Here is a 22,660-nt window from a genome sequence, read left to right as displayed (position 1 = left end):
TAGGGCACCCCAGTGTCTCCTTGTGACCCTGTCCTGCCCCCCCCTTCACCATTTCCCCACAGTCATTCTGACATATGTCCTTTTAATCTTGTCAGAAAGCTGAACTGCCTACCTCTCTCCTCTTTTCCTAGCCCTGACGAGGACTCCTGCCAGAAGTTCGTGCCATTCATCGGGGTAAGATTCCCGTGTGTGTGTGTGTGTGTGTCTATGCACCTGTCAGTGAAATGCAGGCCGCATGTCACTGACAAGATGCAGGAAGCTGGCTGACCAGTTTGTATTTATTTTTCCTCCTTTTCATAGGTTGTGAAAGTGGGAATCGTGGAACAGAACCTCTCCACCTCAGGTAAGCCTGCCCTTCTTGGCTATTGGCCTATTCCCACACACTCATTATTCATTGGTCATTTCCTGACCAATAGGAGCAACTTAGGCTTCCACAAATAAGGGCCCACAGCCCCTAAAAGTCCCTGGCTCTGTAAACAAGCTGCTTTTGCCTATTTTGGATGAAAAGCAACAGTGACCTGTATGCAACAATCTGTGTGTGTCCCCCACAGTGGACTCTGATGACGCTGTAACTGGGAGCATCAATCCAGTGATATCCCAGTCCTCCCAGTCAGCTACGCCCTACAGCAAGGAGATGGCCTGCACCCCTCCCCCCTCGCCGTCCGTCTCTGGTACTTTGTCGGGAATGGGGTAAGGCCCGTCCATTGGACTCTCCATGGGGCTTACCTGGCCCCTCCAAAAATGGAACACCATCGCGTTCACTCCTAACCTCTGTCCTTAATCAGTGAACTGTAACTAAAGATCACTGGACAAGCTCTACAGGGAAATATGCAGCCTGGAAATTAGCACGGAGGCTGCACTAAAGTCATCAGCAAGCCTGTGAAACATGACCAAGCTAAGCTAAGCTAGCTATGAAGCCTGTTCTCAGACTGTTTCGATACCATTCGCGTTCCCTTTTGTGGTCTCGTCCTGTCACACAGCTCCCCATGCTCCGGGAGCGAAGTCATGGGGCTCCAGGTAGACTACTGGTCCTGGCCTGGTCTGGAGAAGAAGAAGGAGGGAGAGAAGCGGGACGTAGGAATCAAGAACACGCTCAAGAGCAATTTCCGCTCCCTGCAGGTCAGCCGTCTGCCCAGCGGGGGCGAGCTCACGCCCCCACCCTGCATGTCCATGACCGTGGTCATGAAGGAGAAGAACAAGAAAGGTAAGTCTCCTTCTGCCGGGGGCACCGCGTTCTGGATGACACCATCGCTGTTATGATTACATCATCACAAGCAAAATGACATCACAGTGATATCACAGTCACTGTTGCTAGGGCTCCAGAGATCAATGGGGGGTGTTAAACTGCTCAAAAAAATCAGGAGGGGTTCAGAGAGGCCTCCTTAATTTCACCCCCCCTCCACTGATCATGCCCCTCCCCACATAAACATCACTTTATAATTTTACTGTGCCATTTCCGCCTTAATTTCCCTCAGTGTTTTGATGAGCTGCCGAATGTTTTAAAAGCATCTTAAATGCATTTAAGCTGCCGGTGCGTAATTCTAACCGGGACTCCGATAAATTACCCATGACAGGACGCCTGCGCCGTCCCATCTGCCTAGGGGTCAGGTATCACAGGAAAGACGGCGCTGATTAAATTTATACAGAAACGGGGACAGAGGCTGATTCCGGAGCTTCATTCCAAAAAGGGGGTTTTATCCAGACCTGTGGAGACGTGCAGCGTTAATCCCCCTACTGATACCACTGGTTATTACAGTCTCCAGAGATCAGAGGAACCGTCCTCGAGGTGTAAAAAGCCACAGCAGGGTCCATCTGCCTCACGTGTGCCACAGGCCTCGCCCCGCCTCGACCCCACCGTGTCCCCTCATGCCCCCCCCCCCACCTTTCCTTCCCTCCTGCAGTGATATTCCTCAGCAAGAAGCCCAAGGAGAAAGACCTGGACTCGAAAAGTCAGGTGATCGATGGCATCAGCAGGTTGATTTGCACCGCCAAGCACCAGCACACCATGCTGAGAGGTAAACGGCCCTCTGTGCGGCGTTTAAGCTTGCTCTGAATGGGAATCTACTACCATCTAGTGGTAGTGTTTGGATATTGCAGCCAACTTCAAAAAATCATTATAGCACTGTGCTCAAACACACGGTTATCAGTCTCAATCTCAATATCCCGCGTTCAGTTTAAGGATCATTTCAAGGGCATCCAGATAAAGGACACTGACAAACAGGACAAAATGCATTAAGCACAGACTCCTTTTCAGCTGCTAATGAGATCAAACAACGCGAGGAGAGCCTGCAAAATGACACAATGACTGAATCGATTCTGACCATACAGAGCCGGTCTGCCTATTGATGCGTTAAGCATATTAAAGTGTAAATAGCAGCGCTCTGTCACCCACATTGACCAATATGGCCTAAAAGTAAATCGATAGCGTCTCTCGGCTCGTCTTACCCTCTGACATGTGCCACACCTGCCCACTGCTCTCCCACACAGTCTCCATCGACGGTGTGGAGTGGAACGACGTGAAGTTTTTCCAGCTGGCTGCCCAGTGGCCCACCCACGTGAAACACTTCCCCGTTGGGATCTTCGGCTACAGCAAGGCGGCGTGACACCCACCGTGCGCACTTTTCATGGGGGGGCAACCAGCCAGTCAGTCATCGTTTTCCTGTGGAAACTTCACTTCTAATCGCTAAACTGGTGTCCTGAAATCTTCTGTTTTCTGTTTTCCTTTTTTTAAAAAATAATATATATATATATATTAACAACAGGAACAAGTAATCTTTTGTAAGAATTGCGCTTGGCCCTGAAATCGGTTTTGAACCTGGCAGCCGTTTGCACTTTGTTTTTATTTACCTCTCTATCATTTCTGTGAAATCCTGTGTACATAAACATTGCGTGTGTGGGGGGGGGGGAGGGGGGTGAATATTGTGGGTGTACGGTGTGTTGAGTAGATAACTTGTTTATTTTCCCCTCTGGTGCCGAAAGAGAGGAATATTGCTGTGAAATTAGCTAGGAAATCCTTCACCTCTGAGAGAAGTGCTGTTTTTCTAACCTTTTCTTTTTTAAAGTGACATTTTTACAGTAACCCTTTTAGTATGTAAATTGCCTTTTTATTTACAAGCACTGTGTTACTGGAAGCAAAAAAATGAGACTCAATCAATCAATGCATTAAAGCAGGGTATTTTTAAGAATAGTCCCCCCCCCCCCCCCCCCCCCCGAAACTTGATACATTTATTACAGGATGAATCAGATGGAATTCAGAGATAAGCACCCAGGAATGACCGTCCGCAGAGCCCGTGTCCTGCTTTTAATGCAGATCCTTGCTCACTAAACGTCTCTGTTTTCATAGAAATTCACCAGCCATTTGTGAGTCTGCCGCACGCATGTATGACAACTAAACTGGGATCTTTTGAATGAAGATGGGGGAGAACAACAGCATGGGATAAAAATACGGCATTTCCGTGGTAGCATGGGGGATTTGTAGAACAGGCGTAACCTAATCGTACCTCACCTGTGCGCAAAGAGCCTGAGACTGAAGAGATTCACGATGGAGAGAGCGTGCTATACCGCAAAGATAGCGGCTCCTATGTTGCAATGCATTGTGGGATAGTTGGATTGTCCACAACTCCGATGATGTGGCTGATCATGTTACTTATGAATTTGAGATTATCCCACTCTGCCGCACACGAAAAAAACACAGAGACTTAAATTAGCTTTTAAGACTTTGGTCTCTGGCTTTAAATCATCGCCCAGTTAAACATTTCACAAGACCTGTGAATTTAAAGTACAGTTGGGGTTTCTGTTGTGATCGGACTTTGTTGGGATTTTGGAGAACAGTTTTTTAGATGACTAAGGCTAAGGGTTACTTTTGAGGAAAGTATTTTTTGTTGTTGTTTTTAATGAAGAGGTTTTGATGGGTGTCAGAGGGTGAGCGTGCAGGCTTGGCAGTTTCATGTTGCCGTTAGTAATTTTGACCTGTTCCCCCACCCTCCCTTGAAGCTGATCCTTGCGCCTCCATGTCTTGCGTCAGATAAAACCTGTGGCTTTTTAATGTGTCCTCATTCGCAGCTCCTGTTTGTGGTCCTTTATGGACACGCTGACCTTCAGCGACCGAGATGCTCAGTAAACACGTTAAACAGCATGAGAAGCGAGAGAAATATTTCACGGGTGGATGGTGACCTATAGTAACTAACGGGGCTGGGATTCGCTTTATACGCTAGGTGCCATTTTTACTGCAAGTGTCATATTGATATTTACAGGGGAGAAAAAAAAATTAATACTTTGAAAAATATAAATATGCACTTTTTTTTAGCACTATGACATTTAACTTCCTGTGGAGACTTTCTGTCTTTGCACCCACGTTCTTCACAAAGCCCATGAACTCGGTTATGAAGATGGGCAAAGTGACAGAAATCCAGTGTGTTCCACCTCGTCCTCAGAACTGCCTGCGGTTGGTTTGGTTTTTGCGTTTTTTTTTTCTGTCGTGCTTTGGCGGCTTTATCGCGGAGTGCGATGGCTCTGTGCACATCGCACTCCACAAGATGCGAGAGGGAATACAGACCCCTAAACCTTCCGCTACCCCACTGAATCGCAACGGCCGACTCGACAATTTAAACCTTGAGCTTTAAAGCACTAATCTGCAGGAAATCCGAGACAGGTCCTTAATTACGAAGGGCATGTTTCAGCAAGACACACCGATACGGTCAGTCGCTCTCCTGACCTAGAAATAGCAGATATCTTTGCACAAAACTTCGTTTTAAATTATGACAGTATTTTTAAGGTTACCACTAAAGAAAAACATGGTCTAACCTCTGCATGTTTTACGATGGATGTAAAGATGTATTGTAATTTTATATTTTCTTTCAACGCTCTCACAAGTGGCTGTGTTTATTAAAATATTTTTACCCTTCGTTACACCATGCTTTGTATCTCATTTACAGTCTCAAGGTTTGTGCCCTGCTCTCTATTCTGAGTATCATCAGAATTTATACGTCATACACCTGCGTGTAAAAGGCATCCAACACTTATTCCCTTGGTACTCTGGCGTTCCCAAAACCATTTATTAAACAGGTGATATCACACAGACAGATCTGGAAACAATGTCCCTGACAGCTACATGTAGAAAGGGGGGAGGAGTCTAAATTAGACACGCCCCCTTCTGCAGAATGGCAGCTGTCATCCAAGTGTCCCGTTTCCCCAGCCAGACTGCGGCCGGTGGCATTTCCCTACTGCTTAGCAGAGGGCAGGTTCACAAAGCTCTTCATGGGGGGCAGAGGTCTGATCTTGCGCCCTGCCCAACCCCCCTTCCTCTTCCATTTGCCGCTGGAAGGCCGGATACCTAGCCAGCGGTTGCGGCCTGCCTTGCCGATGATGCGCTTGTTGTGGTCGACGTTGGACATGCGGCCCACCGTGACCATGCACGTCTCCAACACCTGGGGGCAGCAGAGAGTCAGAAAACAAGAGGCGGACAGCAGATGCCGGGCTTCATAAGTCTTGAATAAGACTGGCGGTCCTCACCTGCACCTGCTGCTTGGATGGTAGCTGTACAATGGCAGTTCCGTTCACCTTCCTGAGCAACACGCCGCATGTTCCTATCACAGCAATGACACTCAAGGTCAGCAGGAGAGGCGCTCGGCGAACGTAGGTGACGGTCACGGGGAGTCCCCTTTACCTGCCGCACGGATGTACTTGGCTCCGTCCCCTGGAAGGACCTCCAGGCTGTTCACCAGGGTGCCCACAGGAAGGGCACCCAGCGGGTACGAGTCGCCCTCATTGGCAGCAACTGAGGGTTACAAGAGGAAGACACCACAGTCATACAAACAAATATGCAAAAATGGGGGGGGGGGAATCTAGCTGTGTGTGTGTGTGTGTGTGTGTGTATATATACACACGTGTATCTATGTATATTGCACACACACATACCACAGTCTACGACGTGACTAATGCATTTGCTAAAATTATAAATTTATAAAAATTATAAATTATAAAACACGTACCCAATGGGAAAAATGTTAGGGGAATGCGACTCCAAAACCTAGTAACTTATGTAGCATAAAATTAAATAATAATAATGCATTAAAAAATATCAAACATCTCCTATGGGTCTTATGAGTCTTGGGAGAATTTCCTGGTAACAGTTTCAACCAAACAGACTGAACCCGCTAACCTGTCAATTGCTGAAAGTCGGGAGTAGTGAGCCGCAGCCCCCATGTGGCCAGGCATGTGCACTGCACACAGCATATCTGACTTGGGTACTAATATCTCAGTTGTGGTAAAACAGATTTACAGTGTGATATCATGCGTTGTAGCAGGAATGACTGTATATGTGTGTGTGTGTGAAATATTCTAAACAATTCCTCTTGTACTGCCATCCTATACCTGATAAATGGTAACTGGGCAGATGGTTGGATGGATGGAAGTCCTAACTTGTAATATACAAAATGAAAAAGTGTTTTTTTTCCCACTCAATTTTATTGTATGTGTGTAAATATCAGTTTATTCATATTCCATTGCTTGCGGTTTATGAGAAATCTCACAGGCCGGACATGTAAGGACAAGTCGAGCATTCACCCGCCATGCGGCCGATGTGACTGGAGGTCTTGATCAGGTCTCCTGCCTCCATGTTTTCCGTGGCGAGGATCCAGCGTTTCCGGCTGCCACCAGCCACCAAGGCGATATCAGCCGTCCTATCAGGGAAACACATTGAGGAGCTGACTGCGAGGAAGTGGGCCTTATAGGACAATTCCAGGCTACTCTCAGAATCATGCTTAAACAGGACAGTCATATCTGATCAATGTGTAGGGTGGCACATCACGTCTGTCAATGTCTTAAGGAAGAATCCAGCCACATGTACTTCCTGCAAGCCCTACAGTCCTGTCTTCACTGGGGTTTGGCTTCTACGCTTCTCAGTGATACAGCAGCAAAGCCCTTCAAAAAGGGTACTAACCCGGCTTTAGTCACCAAATAAAAAGCCGCCGTTATTCCAAGGCAACCGCAATATCTTCACGAATCTAATAACTTTCAGCACCAAAGAAGTACCGGTATGTTCTTTCTTGCCCATCCATCCCGTAGCATCTTGTTTGCAAGGACTCCCTCACCTGCAAGGGTCATATCGGACTTCAATGACCTTCTCCTCAAAGACCTGGTTCTCTTTGCCAGGCTCGAAGCGTAGTCGATGGAAGTCCACCATACGGTATCGCTGCTTGTGGCCACCGCCGATGCCGTGCGTCCGGATTTTCCCTGTGTCAGAGGTGCGGAAAGTCGGCTGCGATTGGATATGTCACATTAGCATATTCATGGGCTGTTATTGAGTGTTGGGCCCCACGAATCTGACAGGACATCCATGCACCTCTAATGCCCCTGGTTCCATATAAACATATTTACAAACTGTTGCCGATGAAGTGGTTAAGAAACTGGTAGTAGTCCCATAAAGACTGAAGCCCCCAGATCATTTTATAGTAAAATGACACTCTTCAACCACCAATCAGGTACTCCGCAATTAATTCATTTATGCTACTCTTAAACAATATTGGTTAAGTTGCCCATCAACGTACCTGTGTGGTCCCTGCCTCCGGTCTTCTTCATGCCAATAGGCCGAACCGTGTACTTGGTTGTCTGCTTCCACAGTGTTCTGTTCTGAGCTAAATGGGCCGTCGTTAAGAAGCCCCGCCATTGTACTGTTGTGGTGCTGTTTTGAAGGTATAATAGATACCTGGAGAACACTGAAGACCTCGGCGATGACAAGCCCACTGCCTGCTAGCAAAAAAAACACAAAAAATATATTTTATGCTGATAATTAATAAATAATAAACATGGAAAATGCATGATTCTATCCTTGCCTGAGAACACAGCGAGGCTGGCCGACAGACCCCATGTGCAACGCCACAAACAGAAGTGAGAGACAGCGAGCGCAGAGCTCGGGACAGCGCCGCCACTGCCATCCGAAGGCTCAATGTCAGCCTCACCGCTAGAAAAGGAAGACCAAAGTCACATCAGCTCTTTATTACCCATCTTACTCGAGGAACAGAAGCTGATTTATACTTTTTAACAATTCGCCATAAAACAGCCCCGTGTTACAAATATAGTTAATAAGCTTTTATAGGGCCATGCGTGCCTAATATCAAAAAACGCCGTGCAGCTAACGCTAGCTTTAGCTTACCGAATCTCACAAAAAAAATCAACATTATATTTAATTATGACAACGTATTAAAACCAAACCACATTTTTACGTACCCTGCAATTTTATTGTCAATATTATCCAGCAGTACTGGTAAGGTTTCCGTTGATATAGGTCACAGCACCGGCTATCCCAGTCTGTCGCACAAAAATGACGACAGACACGAGTCTTAAAAAAAAAAAAACACTAGGGGGCGTGTTGTAGTGACGCGTTTTGTTATTTTGCAGATTGTCTCTCGTTTTGGGGGATCCCCCAGCTGTTCCCAAGCCAACTGCAATCCTTCCAGAGTGGCCTGACTCTTCCCCGGGACCTTCCCCCAGTGGGCCGTGTTCGGAACCAACTCACTTTGGAACCAACTTTTTGCACACTTTAAGAGACGCCCGAACCTCCCCTGCTGATTCCAATCGATCTGAAGGATCTATATAGAAATCTTTCCTGATTTTTGAATTCCTCACCCTGTCACCCAACAACCCAGCGGGGAGATGTCATTTAGACCTCTTTCACTCGCGCCATTTCGGTCATTACCCCTTAGACGAGGGTAGGGTAACAGATCCACAAATAATTAATATCCTTCAGTAGGGGCACAGTCTACCCATCTCACCTAAATCAAGCACTCGACTCCTCTCCAAAAGGATATAATTTTTCCAGATTTGGCAGGGCTGATTGTCATCCCCATCAGTGACGGGGTGCGGGGTCTTTGTTCGGATTAGGCCAGAAGCACCAACATTATTTCCATCAGATCTACAGCTGGGCCCACTCACTAAAGATTATTTCAGTGTTTATTACTGAATGGAGAACATGGGGCATCCAACTTCTACACAGGCAATCTTTCATGCTTAGATAACTTTCTTAGGACACTTATTAATATATATTCAATTCAATAATATATATATAACAATATATATATATTGCTGCGATGGGCTGGCCGCCCATCCTGGGTTGTTCCCTGCCTCGTGCCCATTGCTTCCGGGATAGGCTCCGGACCCCCCGCGACCCAGTAGGATAAGCGGTTTGGAAAATGGATGGATATATATATATTGTTTTCAATATTTTAATGGCGGGACACACCACCTTGCATTTCACTGTAGGTTAGTCTGCTTGCATACCTCGCACGTGACGAATTATAAGACAACAGAGCCGTGTATAAGACCGCGTGGCCTAATGGATAAGGCGTCTGACTTCGGATCAGAAGATTGAGGGTTCGAGTCCCTTCGTGGTCGGTTTTGAGAGTCAAATAATCTGTGTTTGTTCTCAGAAAGTCGTCAGTTTCAATCCATAGCTCAGGTTGATTTAGAGTTGGGTGTCTTTCTGGTGTGTCAACAATGACCACGGATCATCCTAATTCTAAACCCTAGGATCCTTCACGTTTCAGGAGATTATAGATTTTAAAAAGAACCAGTTCCATTATCTGGTCGGACGGTGGCGCGACTGCACCAACTTTCCTTTGAAAATGGCTAGATTCGAAGACGACAAAATAGAAGATTTATAAATATAAACTAGAAGAAAAGGTATATAATTCATCATATATAGTCGAATAAATTTGGAAGAAATATTATTTTTCTTAATAATGAGTCGCTAGCGGAATTATACTGCGTTAACCCACCGCCTGTCTTATCTAAGCATAATTACTGTTCTAAACACAAGCTCACAGCCGCACCCCGCGAGCAGAAACAGTACAACGTCATGCGTAATCTGTGCAAAGACTTCTGGGAAAACATTAACTCACCAGGGCGGCCATCTTGGATTTAAAGGGGCTCACCCAACGTCTCTTCTCGATAAGGGTCTAGATAGTGTCACAATTTGTGTGCATTTGTGAGGGTTATCGTTACGGAATGTGCATAGTGTAAGCGTTTGTGCTTTTATAAGACCCAGCCGTTTTGATTCGCCGACGGGAGGAACGGGAGTGGAATCGACTCTCGATTTTCGGGGCGCGAGCGACCGCAGGAGCCGCACGGGAGACTGTAAGTGCGGATTTGTGTGGGATTCGGGGAGTGACCGAATAGCGAGGTGATATTTTCATTTTCTGTGTCCTCATCGTCGAGAAGGAGAGAAGGGGGTCGTAAAAGCTGTCAGGCTCCCGTTTCGGCTATCAGCAGTGAGTTATTATATAATGGGGTCCCTTTTTTGTTTATCTTACCATCACCTGCGTGGGCTTTTTGATTTGTATATGCTGTGTGACCCCGCATCCCGGTGGTTTATCCTGCTCATCCCGAGTAAACACTCGGCAGCCCGACACTCGGCTGAGATTTGCTAGCCTCATTAGCATGCTAGGCGGCTATCTGCTCCGCCGCCGGCTTGTTTGTGCTCAGCGCGGGGACAATGGCATCACTTGCTGCTTAACCGATTCGTGTTGCTTAGTTTGAAAACATTTAATGCGATCTTTCATGTTTTACCTTCAATCGTATATTAAATTAATCTTCAAAGTAGTTGGGATTTCATTTTTGGTTATTTGTATCGATCTGGGGGGAGACAGAGTTCTGGGATTAATCTGTATTGACTGGAAGGTATAAAATGCGAAATCAGATCATTCAGAATAAGATCATCTGTCATTGTTATGCTGTATTGCGTCAGTTCCCAAAATGTCAAATTAGGCCACTCCGGCCCCAGAATATTTACATACATATTCGGATTATTTAAGTTGTTTAAACTCTAAACTGCTAGTATAAACAGTGTTATATGGACGTTTTTGAATAGGATATAATTTTTCTCAATTTGTTAACGCTGGAATCTGCTTCCATGTATTTTATCCTCACGATAGTTTTTTTTCTTAGAATCACGCCTCCCGCAATATTTTACTGATGAAGGCTTGTAGTGAAATTTCGTAACACTGGCTTCAGTTATATTTTTGTGAGTTAAATTGTCGTGATTACCTTTTAAGCACTGAATCCAGTGAACCGAGATCTGTACTCCCGAATGTTTTTATCTCCGCGGGAGACGCACTCCCCTCTTTTTTTTTAAAGCCTCTTTCTGAAAAGGGTGCATCTTGTTTTATCCGGGTGGCATTTTAACCGTATGACTCTACTCGGGAAATGATTGAAATGATCTTGTTAATAAGCCGGTATACATAACATACAAGCCGCTCTTGCAAAGACTGAAGGGACCAAAGGTTCTTGGTGTCCTCGCGACAGCATTTCTGATCTTGTCATAATGTGTTAATATAATATGGTATAAGTGTGTGTTGTTTGGTGGCTCTGTCTGTACATAAGTCAATATTTAAACTTCAACATCTCGGGAATCTATTGTGCCGCTTGGCTATATTTTTTCTATGAAGGCAGTACTATGGCTGTTTCCATATCCTGTAATCATATCTTCTTCATTGGCTTAATGTAATTGTGGCTCTTGATGGATCTGGGAAGATGTGGTTTGATTTCATATTATTATTATTTTATTATTATTATACATAATAATAAATTCTCCATCTAACGAGGCAAAAAGAAGTGGTTGCAAATCTAAGGGATAATATGTCCTGTTACATCCCACATTTAATATCCTCGGTTTATGGAAAAATTGATCCAATTTTTTGCTTTTGATATGGATTTTACTAAAAGGTTAAGGTTTAATCTTTGTTTTATTAATTTAATACATCGTCAATTACAATTAAACTCACAGTACTTTACATTGCTTGAAATTGTTCCTAATATCGTATATAGTTGCATTCCCACCCTAATTAAATTTCTTTTCTGTGTCTGCGTTAATAATGTTTGCGTGTTGGGAAGTGACAGGATGCAGAAGTGTCAGGCTTTTTCTATCTTGTTTCTTGGTTAATATTCCTGTTTGTTTTGACGGAGCGTTAACTGTGTGATTTTTACTTTTCGTTTCCCTTTGTCTTTTCTGTTTTCTGTTTTGCTCTGGGCAGGAGTGGGGAGTCGCTGGAGATTTATGAAAACCTTTGGCGGGGGTGTCTTCCACGGTCAGGGTTGACCCAGTATCGTGTTTGGGAAGATAACCTCGGGGTAATTATCCATTAATTTGGAAATGCTTACTGTGCTACTTCAATGCACAGGAGAGAGACTGATGCCTCTGATGGGAATCCGTTGACTGGGCCAGCTTTGGCCTCTGCTTATAGGCTGTCAGTCCCAGCCTGGTGGTACTGGGGGATTTTCCACAGTGCATGTTGTTTAGATCTGCATGCTGCATTGTTCTGAGATGGAGGTAAATGATGTGGGACTTGTTCCCAGAGGATGCCACCAGGAGATTGGCTGAGTTTAACATGGCGTCCAGGCGACTTGTTCATATCAAGAAGCCAATTATATTATGCCTTGGCGAAAAATACCTGACTGTAGTGCATCAGCAAATCTGCAGCCTGTTTTATTTCTTCAGTTAAGACCGTTTAGCAGCTTTGTCCTTAGCTATTACTTATTTGTTGTGGTAAGAGATGCAAATAAATATTCCGTCAATAATAAAATCTAGGACCGTCACCGGAGTTGGTTATTCATATGGGTGAAACTACTGTAGAAGGAGGCGCGCATGTTAGGGTTAATGGCAGATTCTGCTCAGCCACATTGTAAGTCTCTCAGCTTTCAGCTGTCTGCCCTGCCCCACCCTCTCCAAACCCCTCCCTGCTCGTCCCAGTGTCCTGTCAGGCAGGAGCTGCTTTGTGTGTGTGTGCGTGCGCATACCAAATGTCCTCACAATGTGAAACAACATTCATTCAGTCCCCACAAGGGGAAATTCAATTTTATAAAAATTTGTGCTTGCAATGAAAAAACTAAAGATACCCAAAGACTCTGTGTGTGTGTCGGGGTGGATGACATCGAGGAAATGTTTGATTTGAGGAAGATGTAGTTGAATATCCAGTCTCTGTTGGCAGAGGTAGTTAAACAGCACGGATGGTTGGTCATGGCAGCATTGCCTCTGAGCTTTGAGAGGTACTGATAGTGTGTGTTACACTCCCCCTATCTGATCACTTTCTCCTTTTAACTGCTCTGCTTCTCTGCCACGTTCACTATTCTGCCATCACTGTACAGTCTCATGTGCTGTGAATGTTGTTTTCCATGCCATTGTCACCCTGTTTATAGTCATGATGTAAAAACTGGTTATTTTCACCCTGGTGACTGGCTCACCATGGTTTAAACCCTCGCTATGCTTTATGGCTCCTTCTCTCTCTGCTGGCAGAATCGACTTTAATTGCTGGGTTTTCTTGATGCCACTCTGCTGTGCACATGCCTGCATTTCTCTGGCAGCCTGCTGTGCAAATAACTGCTCTTTTTAATGGTCCGTAATAAAATTTAGCAGCTGAATGAGGAGACAATGAAAGCACTTTTGAAAGTCGGGAGGGGTCGTGGAGCTCGGTGGGAATCAAGCTCTACAATGGAGCAGTTCAGGGGAGATAAATGAAGATGTAAGGTGGTTTGGTGCTTGAGCCCCCTCCCATCCCATCTGTCAGACTGTTTGTAACTATGGTGCCACCTAACCAAGCTGTCGTAAAAGCTACTTGTGCCAGCTTCGGCCCCGTGGCAGCTGTGCCCTCTTCAGGCAGCAGGGTGCCAAGCACGACGTAACTGTTGTTCTGCACTCTGAGTTGAGGTGTTGCCCAGAGGGAGGAATTTAGGGTGTGGTCTGGATGCCGCTAATGCAGACTGGACCCCAGCCAACACGCTCTCTGCAGCGGCCTGATCCCTGGCAAAACCCCCTGGGGGAAGTATGAACAAGCAAATGTCCCTGATCCAAAGCTCAGTCTGTTACTTGGATACTAGTATCTGAGGCTCAGCATCATGGCCGTATTTGACCTCTGAGTAATTCATATTTGCTTTCATTGCACCTGAAGGCTCGTAGTCTCCGCTAACAAAAAAGAGGTTCAGGTGACTGGGAAAATACTGCTCATCTTTCCCTAACCCCTCCCTCACAAGGAGCCATTGAACTGGAGGGCCTCAGTGGACAGTGATGCCGCCAGGCACTGACTGGCATCCTTTCTGAGACACCCATAGAGCTGCTTGCCTGTGAGAATTAACTGAGCACCTTTTGGATCCCGCAGTGTCGATTTTACGATGACTCCGCTCCTTGACAGACTCCCAGCATCTCTGATGACCAGTAACTGGGATGCCAGATGGATTTGAGTAGAACTTGCAGAGTGAATCCCCTCCTATTCTTTCCTTCCCTCTGCAGAGTGCTGGAAGCTCCCAGAGACATCATACATTAGAGCTAAGCTGTAGGTCTCTGTGCACAGGGGACGTGGCCTGAGTGGCTGGTACTGTATATTGCTTGTCTTTAGTGAAAACTTCATTGTTCTGGTTAGATAAAGCTGTAACCTTGCAGGCTACCCTTCCCGTACAGTATGAATGTAAATGATGAACTAGTGAAGTGTCTGGTAGCAGCCAGGTGGGTGTTTCAGTGCCTCCCAGCGTGGTAGGGTGGGACCCTGGAGTCTTGGTGGGGAGACAGCATTCAGTTCTGCACCAGATGGAAGGAATGGCTGTGAGGTGGAGGTGGGTGTGGCCACAGCCTGTGCTCCGCCCCCACGGCTGTTTGGGAGCGTGTCAGGTGGTAGCGCCGCCCGCTTTGTGTCTTTGTGGGAATTGACTGCAGAGGCACTGACTTCATAAGGACCTGCCCCCTTCCCCCCAGTTCAGACATACCCCGCCCTTCTCGTTCTCTCTCTCTCTCTCCCTCTCTGCACTGCCAGGCTGTTTCCCCGTGCAGAACGCTGATCTAGCTTATTCTTGGTGCAGTAGGAAGGTCAGCGCTTCATCGTTCGTGTTGTTCTCCTTTTCGTTCCTCTCCCGCGTCCTTCAGCTCTCCTGTTTCTCCGGTCCGCTCGGTTCAGTGTCCTCTCCCACCCGCTGCGGTTTCCACGGAAACCACTCGCTTCTTGCCCTTGGTGGACTGTTTCGTCAGCTTGTGGGAAGGAGGAAACATAGCCCTGTATCGGGGCCATGAGCATCTCCTGCTGAATCTCAGGTAAAACGCCATTTTACGGGGGCCGTTTCTGCACATTCTGGTACAGCCCCCCTGTGTCTGATGTACATTAGAAAGCTCAGTGCCATGAGCCTCTTGCTGATGCTCTGGGGGTCTGGTTTGCTCCTCTAGTAGTTCACTTGTAGTGGTGTTACTCTCTCGTCACCGTGGGGCACAGATGTTTTGGTCGCCCTCCGAGTTCTGTCCCGATTAAACCTGCCATTGTCACATCCTGCCATTTGCTGCAGTAACCTGACGTTAAGGTGCTCTGTTGTGTCAGGACGTCGTCCGTCATCTTTGTCTGCCAGCGATAATGAAAGGACTATTGAGAAGCTTTGCCTTCTGTACTTCTATGTTGTTAATTGTTCCCACTCCTCTCGCAGTGTTAGATCCATCGTCTTATGTGAGTTGTGCTGCCACAGGACGTGATGATGTGGCTTTTTCATCCAGAGGCCTTCCATATTGGATTATAGATCAGCGTCAGAGCAGAGTTGATGGCCGCTGTCCTGAGATGCTAATTTCATTTCTCGTCAGACAAAGGGCGGATGCCGGGATTCAGCCTGTCGTCTTTGAGGTTCCGCCCGTAATTAACATAATTGATCACCGATCTCCGAAACAAATGCGCATCCCCCCATTTTTTATTTAACTGGGGCCTGCTGAAGTTTGCTGCATTCAATGGGAGGCGTTATTTTTATCCAGTTACAGCTGTTGTACTTTTATTACATTTCCTTTACCTCCCATGAGCCTCTGCTTCGCAGATCCCCACATTGTACCAGACTGGGTGGCATGGTGTGTCACAGACCACTGTTTGGGGACGGATGGGTGGGGGGGCTCAGTACTGCTGGTGGTGACTTGCCCTCATCTGGGAGATTATTTTTTTTAACAGGACAGTTCATCATATAGGAATTAAAATGGTATTTGGAATCAGTTTAAAGGGGGGTCTTCTTCAAAGCAGGGAATGCCTATTGCATAAAGTGGCTTGTTTTCTGTTGTTAAGTGATTTTCCATCAGTACATAAATTTGCATTCATTACTGGACACCCCCTCCCAAAGAGTGTAAATAATACATGATCTGCAGTTGATTGATATCTGCCGGTTGAACTGTCCCAGAGATACGGACGTTTAGGCTTCATTTATGCTAAGGGAGCACTCAGATTTTTAAATTTGCCGTAAAAGAAGAACTAAAGGATAAAGCCTAACTGTAACGCAGCACTAACTTGCAGTTTAATTTAGCTTTTTTCAGATCTGCTTGTGTCCTCTGATGCCAGTCGCTTGTTCATTCATGGTGACATTAACTGTTTGACTTCCTTTAATTCCTTGTTTACGCAGAGCTGCTCTCCGAAGCTCAATCAGCTTGTTGGGCCTTCAGGGACTCTTCAAGCTCCAGGACGAGGCCTTCAGGATAAACCAGGGAAGGGCTGTTGAATAGAGATTTAATGGCGAGAGCCTAATTATTCATCATTCGTCACCCCTGCAGTTTGCTGTCATAATACCTCCAGCCTCTGCCCCTGCATTGGGTTTGTAGTTTAAGCCGTATTAATCTTGGTAGTTTAAAATCTTATCACCAGGTTTGCAGAGTGGATTAGAAGCAAGTCTTAAATATTTCAGAATATGCCCTTCTGATGAACAGGACCCATAAAGAGTGGATGTTTCTATGTGTGTGTGCGTGTGTTTAATCAAATTATTTCTATGAGGTTTCTGCCAGGGCTGTGGAATCCTATTTCTTGGTGCCTTAAAATGTGAAATTTTTAAAAAAGCACAACTGAGGCAGCCGATTGCCTGACGTGTCTTGTTACAAGTTACGTCTTGTGTCTGATTGGAAGGTTCCGTAGCACCATTCCGTCTTGTGAACGTGGCATCCGATTTCGAAAGCCTCTTGTCGTTCACTTAATAGCTTCTCACCGCGTTTGAGTCATGTGCTGCTCGATGCCTTCTTCACTCATGGCCTTGGCTCTATGCCAACCTGGCTGAGGTCACCTGATTGGTGGTTCCCTCCTTCCATCAAATCCCTGCCACTTTCCTACTGGCACATGATAGGATCTCATGAATATTAATCATTCTCTGAATTGGCGTGTGACACATTCCTCTTATCAACATGTTAATTGCCTTCTTGTCGCTGGTACTTTTGTTGCTACCTGCAGGTAGCTGGCAGATCACCCTGATGGGACGTTGTTCTCCTCTTCTCTGATCCACTTTGAGCCCATCGCTGCACCCCCTCCGAGGTTTTGCTTTTATGTTTGATATGCCCGCCTCTCGTTAAGTACACGCTTGGCTTGCCAGCTGCATTAGAAGTTGAAAAGCCCAGTGCTTGGAAAGGGAAAATGCCAACATGATGCTAGTGGACGTGATGATTCATCCCCTGGGTGACTCACCCGACCGGATCAACGCGGCATTGTGGCCGCCCGCTTCCCGTGGACCCACCCTTCAGGGACCGTGTGCCCCCCGCTTCCCACCCCAGGAAGCTGGAAAGATGTCCAGTGACACCTTGGAAATTCAGGATTAATCTCAGTACCATAAACGTGAAGATCGTACTTGTGGCCTAGACAAGACCGATCTTACCATCTTGCCTTCCAAGAATGAATTTGGGGTGCAAAAGAATCATGGGATTGGTCTCGTTCAGCAAGGATGCAACTAATGTATCCTTGATGTTGGGGAGGGGTAAGACCAACATCCGGGCGTTTTTACCGTCCTCTGTACTCGTGTTCTTAGTATTGGAACTTGTCTTTGGCAGTGGAAGAGGATGTTGCACATGGTCCAGTGCACATACTGAGATTTACCCTCAGTCCAGCCTGCCGGCTGCTGGTGCCCTTTTCAGGTTGCCCGTCCTGACTAGCTTGTTACTGTTGTGATGTGGGCATCGCAGAACCCGCTCTGATTGGCCCGCTCTGAGGCACCGGTTTTAACTGATCCACCCCCATCTCTGCCGCACAGCTCAGTACATGGGGAAAGGAAAGGTCACCTTGAGCGCCGACTGTGCCTCTCATGCTGGAAAGAGGCGAGGAGTGATGGGGAGGGCTTTTACCGCTGCTCTGTATAAAAGCATTGGGGGTGCCAGCGGTTTCCACCTGTAATGGGATAGCAGGCCAGCCCAGGAGCTGCGTAATTGTAGCACAGATAAGAACCGGGCTGTCATATTGGGACAATATGTCTTCATGCAGTGTACTGTGCCTGAAGCCGATTGATGATCGTTTTCCTGAAATTCGAACAGCCGGATTTATGCTTATATGAGTTTTTTTTTTTCTTTGGATTATAAAATTGCTGTCTGGCAAGTCTATCCTGTCATTAGGCTTGTTTTTCTACTCTCCTGACCACCCATGGAGAGTCGATGCTGTGCTCAGGCAGCCCTGTGGGGGGCAGCGTGGAGAGTGACTGCATTGCTTTTGCTGCCCCCCTAATTTGAGGGGTTAGCAGATGGTGCTTAGCTGGCTTCTCCTATTATTGCTTGTATGCTAATGCTGCGTTCACTTTGTGCTCCTGTCCTCTTTTCTCAAAGGGAGCTGCATTATGCCAAGAACAGGAAAATGTGTATGAATGTTACAGTGAGATATATTTGTTGGACAAAAGAGACTGCAGACATTTCTTTATACACATTTTACTTGTCTGTCTTTAGAACCAAAGTATGCAACCAGATCCTCTTCAGCACTTAACCTAAGATTTTTAATCTGTCTGCCGTCTTTGTTAATTTTGATTTGGTCTTTCAGACGCTGACAGTAATTAGCCTTGTTTTGATGTTGGGGGGGCTCCTGCCAGATTTCCACTTTGGGAGGTGGCCTGAGCGCAGTGTGGGGGGTTCAGGGTGATAAACGCTGGATGACAGGCAGCAGCTGGCTCCGGTTGGCTGTGCTCGCACGCGCCTGCTGTCTCCCACAATAGACCGGCACTGCTGTGTGTGCCGCTGGGAGTGGCTGCCTTTTGACCCCAGTCTGTGGGCCCTGCCCCCCTCCCAGACACACCCAGACTTCCCAGTGACTCAGTACGTCAAATGAACTTCTCTTGTTTTCCTGCTGGTTAATAATTAATCTGGCAATATAAGGAAAGCGCGTAGATGATGGTACAGGTTTGTGTTTCTGCTCTCCTCTTGTACGTAATAGCAGCCTAGTTGGGTTTTTCTGCAAATTCTTATTGCATTGATGTGCCCAGGATGAGGGACAGTTTTGTTAAATCGGTTGTTGATGTGTGAGCACCTGGGTTAGAGATGGCTGTTGATGGAGTGTCACCACCCCTGTCCTGTAATGCACGGCTGTCCCATCGCCATAGCGACACGTTCCATCGTTTAGTAATTCTGTCGCCACAGCGCTCGCATCATTCAGACAGCCGCAGGGTGGATGATGTTGATGTAATTCACACCATCCCAGTTTGTGCAGAACTGAGGTGTCCCAAGCTTTACTCGATATGAAAAACCCATTATCCTGAGTCTGGCGACATTGAGGTGAACCCACTCTCTGCGCCGAGGTCTGTTCTGTGCTCGTGGATGATGAAACGCAGCCTCAGTCTCTCCGTTTGTTTTGAAGGCACAATGCTGTATTCTGTAGTGGGTCAGTCACATTGTGTTAAGCTATTTCTCAGCCAAAAAAAACACACTTCCAGTTGATTCCCATGAATCTAAAATGATGGTAATTTTCACTTTTCACCTGGAACAAGTTACAGTTATGATGATCCCTGGCATTCAGTTGTAGGGTGAAGCAAAATACTGCAATCTTCATTAAATTCCACTTTCTCTCTTTTTTTGGGGGTAAACATTATCAGTACCTGCCGCTCTTCTGGTGTTCTTGCGCACATTAAACATGCAAAGTTGAGCCTGTGTAGGTACAGAATTGCTGAAATTGGAAATGGTTTTGGCTAAACAATGTGACCAGGTAATGATGTAAAGTCTTGTACTTCAACATGTAATGAGAGCAACAAACAAAGTCTAGGTTGAGTGGCTTTGTCTGTAAGTTAAGCCTGGATATCTTCTCCCTGGTTCAGCTACCCAAGTTATACGTTTTGTTATGTAGTTGAGCAACAGATTACTACGTGTAAGAACCAGGAAGTTGGGCAGGAGCTTTAAGGTTGACCAACTCCTCTTTCCTGTGTAGGTTGTCTCCAGTAGAAGATGTCCACAATGGTCTACCCACGGGAAGAGAAGCTGGAGAAGCTGTCGCAGGAGGAGATCATCTCCAACACCAAGCTGGTGATCCAGGGCCTGGAGGCGCTGAAGAACGAGCACAACTCTATCCTGCACAGCCTGTTGGAGACCATCAAGTGCCTGAAGAAGGATGAGGAGGCCAACCTGGTGCACGAGAAGTCCAACCTCCTGCGCAAGTCGGTGGAGATGATCGAGTTGGGGCTGGGGGAGGCACAGGTATGTGGGTGGAGGTGTCTGATGGGACCAGAATTACATATGCTCCAAGGGTTCCTTTTATTGCAGAGTGTTTGATTCACTTTTGAGTGGCCTCTTCATTGGCCTGTAAGTGAAGCCTCATTGATTTAATCCAAGTAAATGGTCTCTTCTCAAGTTGTCCACGCAAGCAGCAGCGGCTGCCCTTGACCCGCCGCCCTCTCCCCACGCTTCACCCTCCAGGTGATGATGGCGCTGTCCAGCCACCTGAACGCCGTCGAGTCGGAAAAGCAGAAGTTGCGGGCGCAGGTGCGCCGCCTGTGCCAGGAGAACCAGTGGCTGCGGGACGAACTGGCCAACACCCAGCAGAAGCTGCAGAAGAGCGAGCAAAGCGTGGCCCAGCTGGAGGAGGAGAAGAAGCACCTGGAGTTCATGAACCAGCTGAAGAAGTATGACGAGGACGCATCCCCGTCGGTAAGGGGAGCCGTCCGGGGCCACCGTCGGGCAAAAGATTACACGCGTGTTTGAGTCGGCCCCACTCTGTCCTCTAAAGGACACCTACTGCTGATTTGCCAATTTGTCTGCCTACAGCCGAGCCGTCTGCTCTCAGAGTGCCTCAAATCCGATCTCCAGCAGGGCTGGGGAGGGGTGGGGGCACAGGGAGATTAATCCACGTCAGCTGCCCAGGATGTTAATAACAATTTGCTTTAGCTCAGTGCTTTTTCTGGTATATGTCTGGTTTGACGTATTAAACCGGTTAATGGAACCACAGAATATCTCCTCCGTTTTTTTCCCTCTTACTGGCAGCCTGGGGGTTTTTTTGCAACTTAATGGGCTGTATGTGGGATAGGGTTACACATCTCGGTTGAATACTGTGATCTTGTAACAGTAAGATGCTGGATAATTTCAAAATGGCTGCTATATAGCCTTTTACTAAGAGACATCGACAAGAATGAAACCACGATGCAACCATGCCAGGACTTTGCCAGGAATTTGTCGGGGGCTTGATGATCTTCCTTTCAGTCCTGCCCTACTTTCCGCTGTGGTAGGGGGGCAGGTAATCGGTGAGGCTACTGAGCCCTGCAAGCCCCCAGCAAACAGTAATTTCCTCCCTCCCCGGGTAGCTCTCTGAGTGAGGAATCACAGGCAGGCTTCTTCATAAGTCGCACGTTTGAGGGCATCAAGGTGTGCTTATGTGATCTCGCAGTGAAGTAGGGTTTGTAAATGCAAGTGCGCACTGGAGTAGAGAGTTAATCGATCCCTTTTACGGCACTGTACCGGGACCCTGGCTGTATTGATTACCCATAAGGCACTTATCACATCCAGTCACATGAGCCTCTCTGGGATGGGGCTGGTTGCTGCTTTATTAGCAGCAGTGTCAGTGCACTTCTGACTCTTGTGGTTTTGTAGATTACCGGGGGGGGGCAGACTGCTCCGTCCCTTATAGACTGCAGTGCATGATGGGATTTATCGTGACTCACCTTTTAAAGTAAATGACGCTTTTGGTTTGGGGGGTGGTGTTTGTGGTTCAGCGATTTAAATGCAATGCTGCTGGTCTGGAGTCAGAGGGAGCCTTCACTCTGGCAGCAAGCCTCATTTGTTGGTGAGGGTCCCATTCCCCACCTCCCAGTAGGGCGCTGACCATTGGCTACCTGTTTCAGGAGGAGAAGGATGGAGAACCTCCCAAGGACTCTTTGGATGACCTGTTCCCCAATGAAGAAGATGAGCACGGCCAAGGAAGTAAGATCCTCTCTCCAGTTGCGCACCTATTTCAAACCATGTGCAGATGAGTCAAGCGCCCTCCCCCCCCCACCACCCTTTCTGAACACAGCAGCCAAACCCACCCAAGCTGGCCTCTAACTAACCCCCCACCCCCTACCCCCACTACAGTGCAGCATCAGCACAACAGTGCGGCGGTGGCAGCGGCCCAGCAGGGTGGCTACGAGATCCCGGCCCGCCTGCGCACGCTGCACAACCTGGTGATCCAGTACGCCTCGCAGGGCCGCTACGAGGTGGCCGTGCCCCTGTGCAAGCAGGCGCTGGAGGACCTGGAGAAGACCTCCGGCCACGACCACCCCGACGTGGCCACCATGCTCAACATCCTGGCCCTGGTCTACAGGTGCAGCCTCAGTAGTAACTCGGGACGTGACCTAATGGCTTCTGTGAGAGCATAGTCACTGTCAGGGTCAGCCACAGTTTCCTGGTTTTTCGTTCTATTAGTCATGTGGTCTCGGCTTGTGATGTTTCCATAAAAACAGCGCTATAGTTCCAGACTGTGCT

General features: G+C 47.2%; 3 protein-coding genes and 1 non-coding gene across 12 annotated transcripts in view; 3 read left to right on the top strand and 1 right to left on the bottom strand.

Moving 5' to 3' along the window:
• zmp:0000000755 (phosphofurin acidic cluster sorting protein 2) overlaps positions 1 to 4,908 on the top strand; it is a 46,429-nt gene extending 41,521 nt beyond the window's left edge. The window contains 6 exon segments of the mRNA XM_049007813.1: positions 132 to 174; positions 301 to 343; positions 552 to 690; positions 981 to 1,204; positions 1,902 to 2,015; positions 2,488 to 4,908. Coding sequence (XP_048863770.1) covers positions 132 to 174; positions 301 to 343; positions 552 to 690; positions 981 to 1,204; positions 1,902 to 2,015; positions 2,488 to 2,603 — 679 coding nt within the window. The 3' untranslated portion in view covers positions 2,604 to 4,908.
• Positions 4,909 to 5,030: 122 nt separating this feature from the next.
• Positions 5,031 to 8,331, bottom strand: mrpl2 (mitochondrial ribosomal protein L2). Of its 2 annotated transcripts, none has more exons than XM_049007827.1 (8): positions 8,227 to 8,331; positions 7,833 to 7,960; positions 7,548 to 7,749; positions 7,092 to 7,233; positions 6,565 to 6,680; positions 5,666 to 5,776; positions 5,512 to 5,585; positions 5,031 to 5,426 (listed from the first exon to the last, which is right to left on the bottom strand). In XM_049007827.1, exons 2-8 carry the CDS (start codon positions 7,932 to 7,934, stop codon positions 5,220 to 5,222), a joined length of 954 nt encoding a protein of 317 aa, XP_048863784.1. In that variant the 5' UTR covers positions 7,935 to 7,960; positions 8,227 to 8,331; the 3' UTR covers positions 5,031 to 5,219. The 2 variants fall into 2 exon arrangements, with proteins under 2 accessions (XP_048863784.1, XP_048863785.1); XM_049007828.1 differs by having other exon boundaries at positions 7,548 to 7,746.
• Positions 8,332 to 9,317: 986 nt separating this feature from the next.
• Positions 9,318 to 9,390, top strand: trnar-ucg (transfer RNA arginine (anticodon UCG)). The gene has a single exon. It is a non-coding gene; the product is annotated as a tRNA-Arg (tRNA).
• Positions 9,391 to 9,885: 495 nt separating this feature from the next.
• The window catches only part of klc1b (kinesin light chain 1b), a 28,900-nt gene continuing 16,125 nt past the window's right edge, over positions 9,886 to 22,660 (top strand). For 4 of the 8 annotated variants that reach the window (XM_049007821.1, XM_049007815.1, XM_049007823.1 and 1 more), the window contains exons 1-5: positions 9,886 to 10,131; positions 20,139 to 20,404; positions 20,624 to 20,854; positions 22,042 to 22,120; positions 22,271 to 22,499. In XM_049007821.1, coding sequence (XP_048863778.1) covers positions 20,156 to 20,404; positions 20,624 to 20,854; positions 22,042 to 22,120; positions 22,271 to 22,499 — 788 coding nt within the window. In that variant the 5' untranslated portion in view covers positions 9,886 to 10,131; positions 20,139 to 20,155. The other 4 variants (XM_049007819.1, XM_049007817.1, XM_049007816.1 and 1 more) reach the window with 4 other exon arrangements.

This window comes from Brienomyrus brachyistius, chromosome 3 (genome assembly GCF_023856365.1).
Source record: "Brienomyrus brachyistius isolate T26 chromosome 3, BBRACH_0.4, whole genome shotgun sequence".
NCBI lineage: Eukaryota > Metazoa > Chordata > Actinopteri > Osteoglossiformes > Mormyridae > Brienomyrus > Brienomyrus brachyistius.
This window is presented reverse-complemented; position numbering and strand designations above follow the sequence as displayed.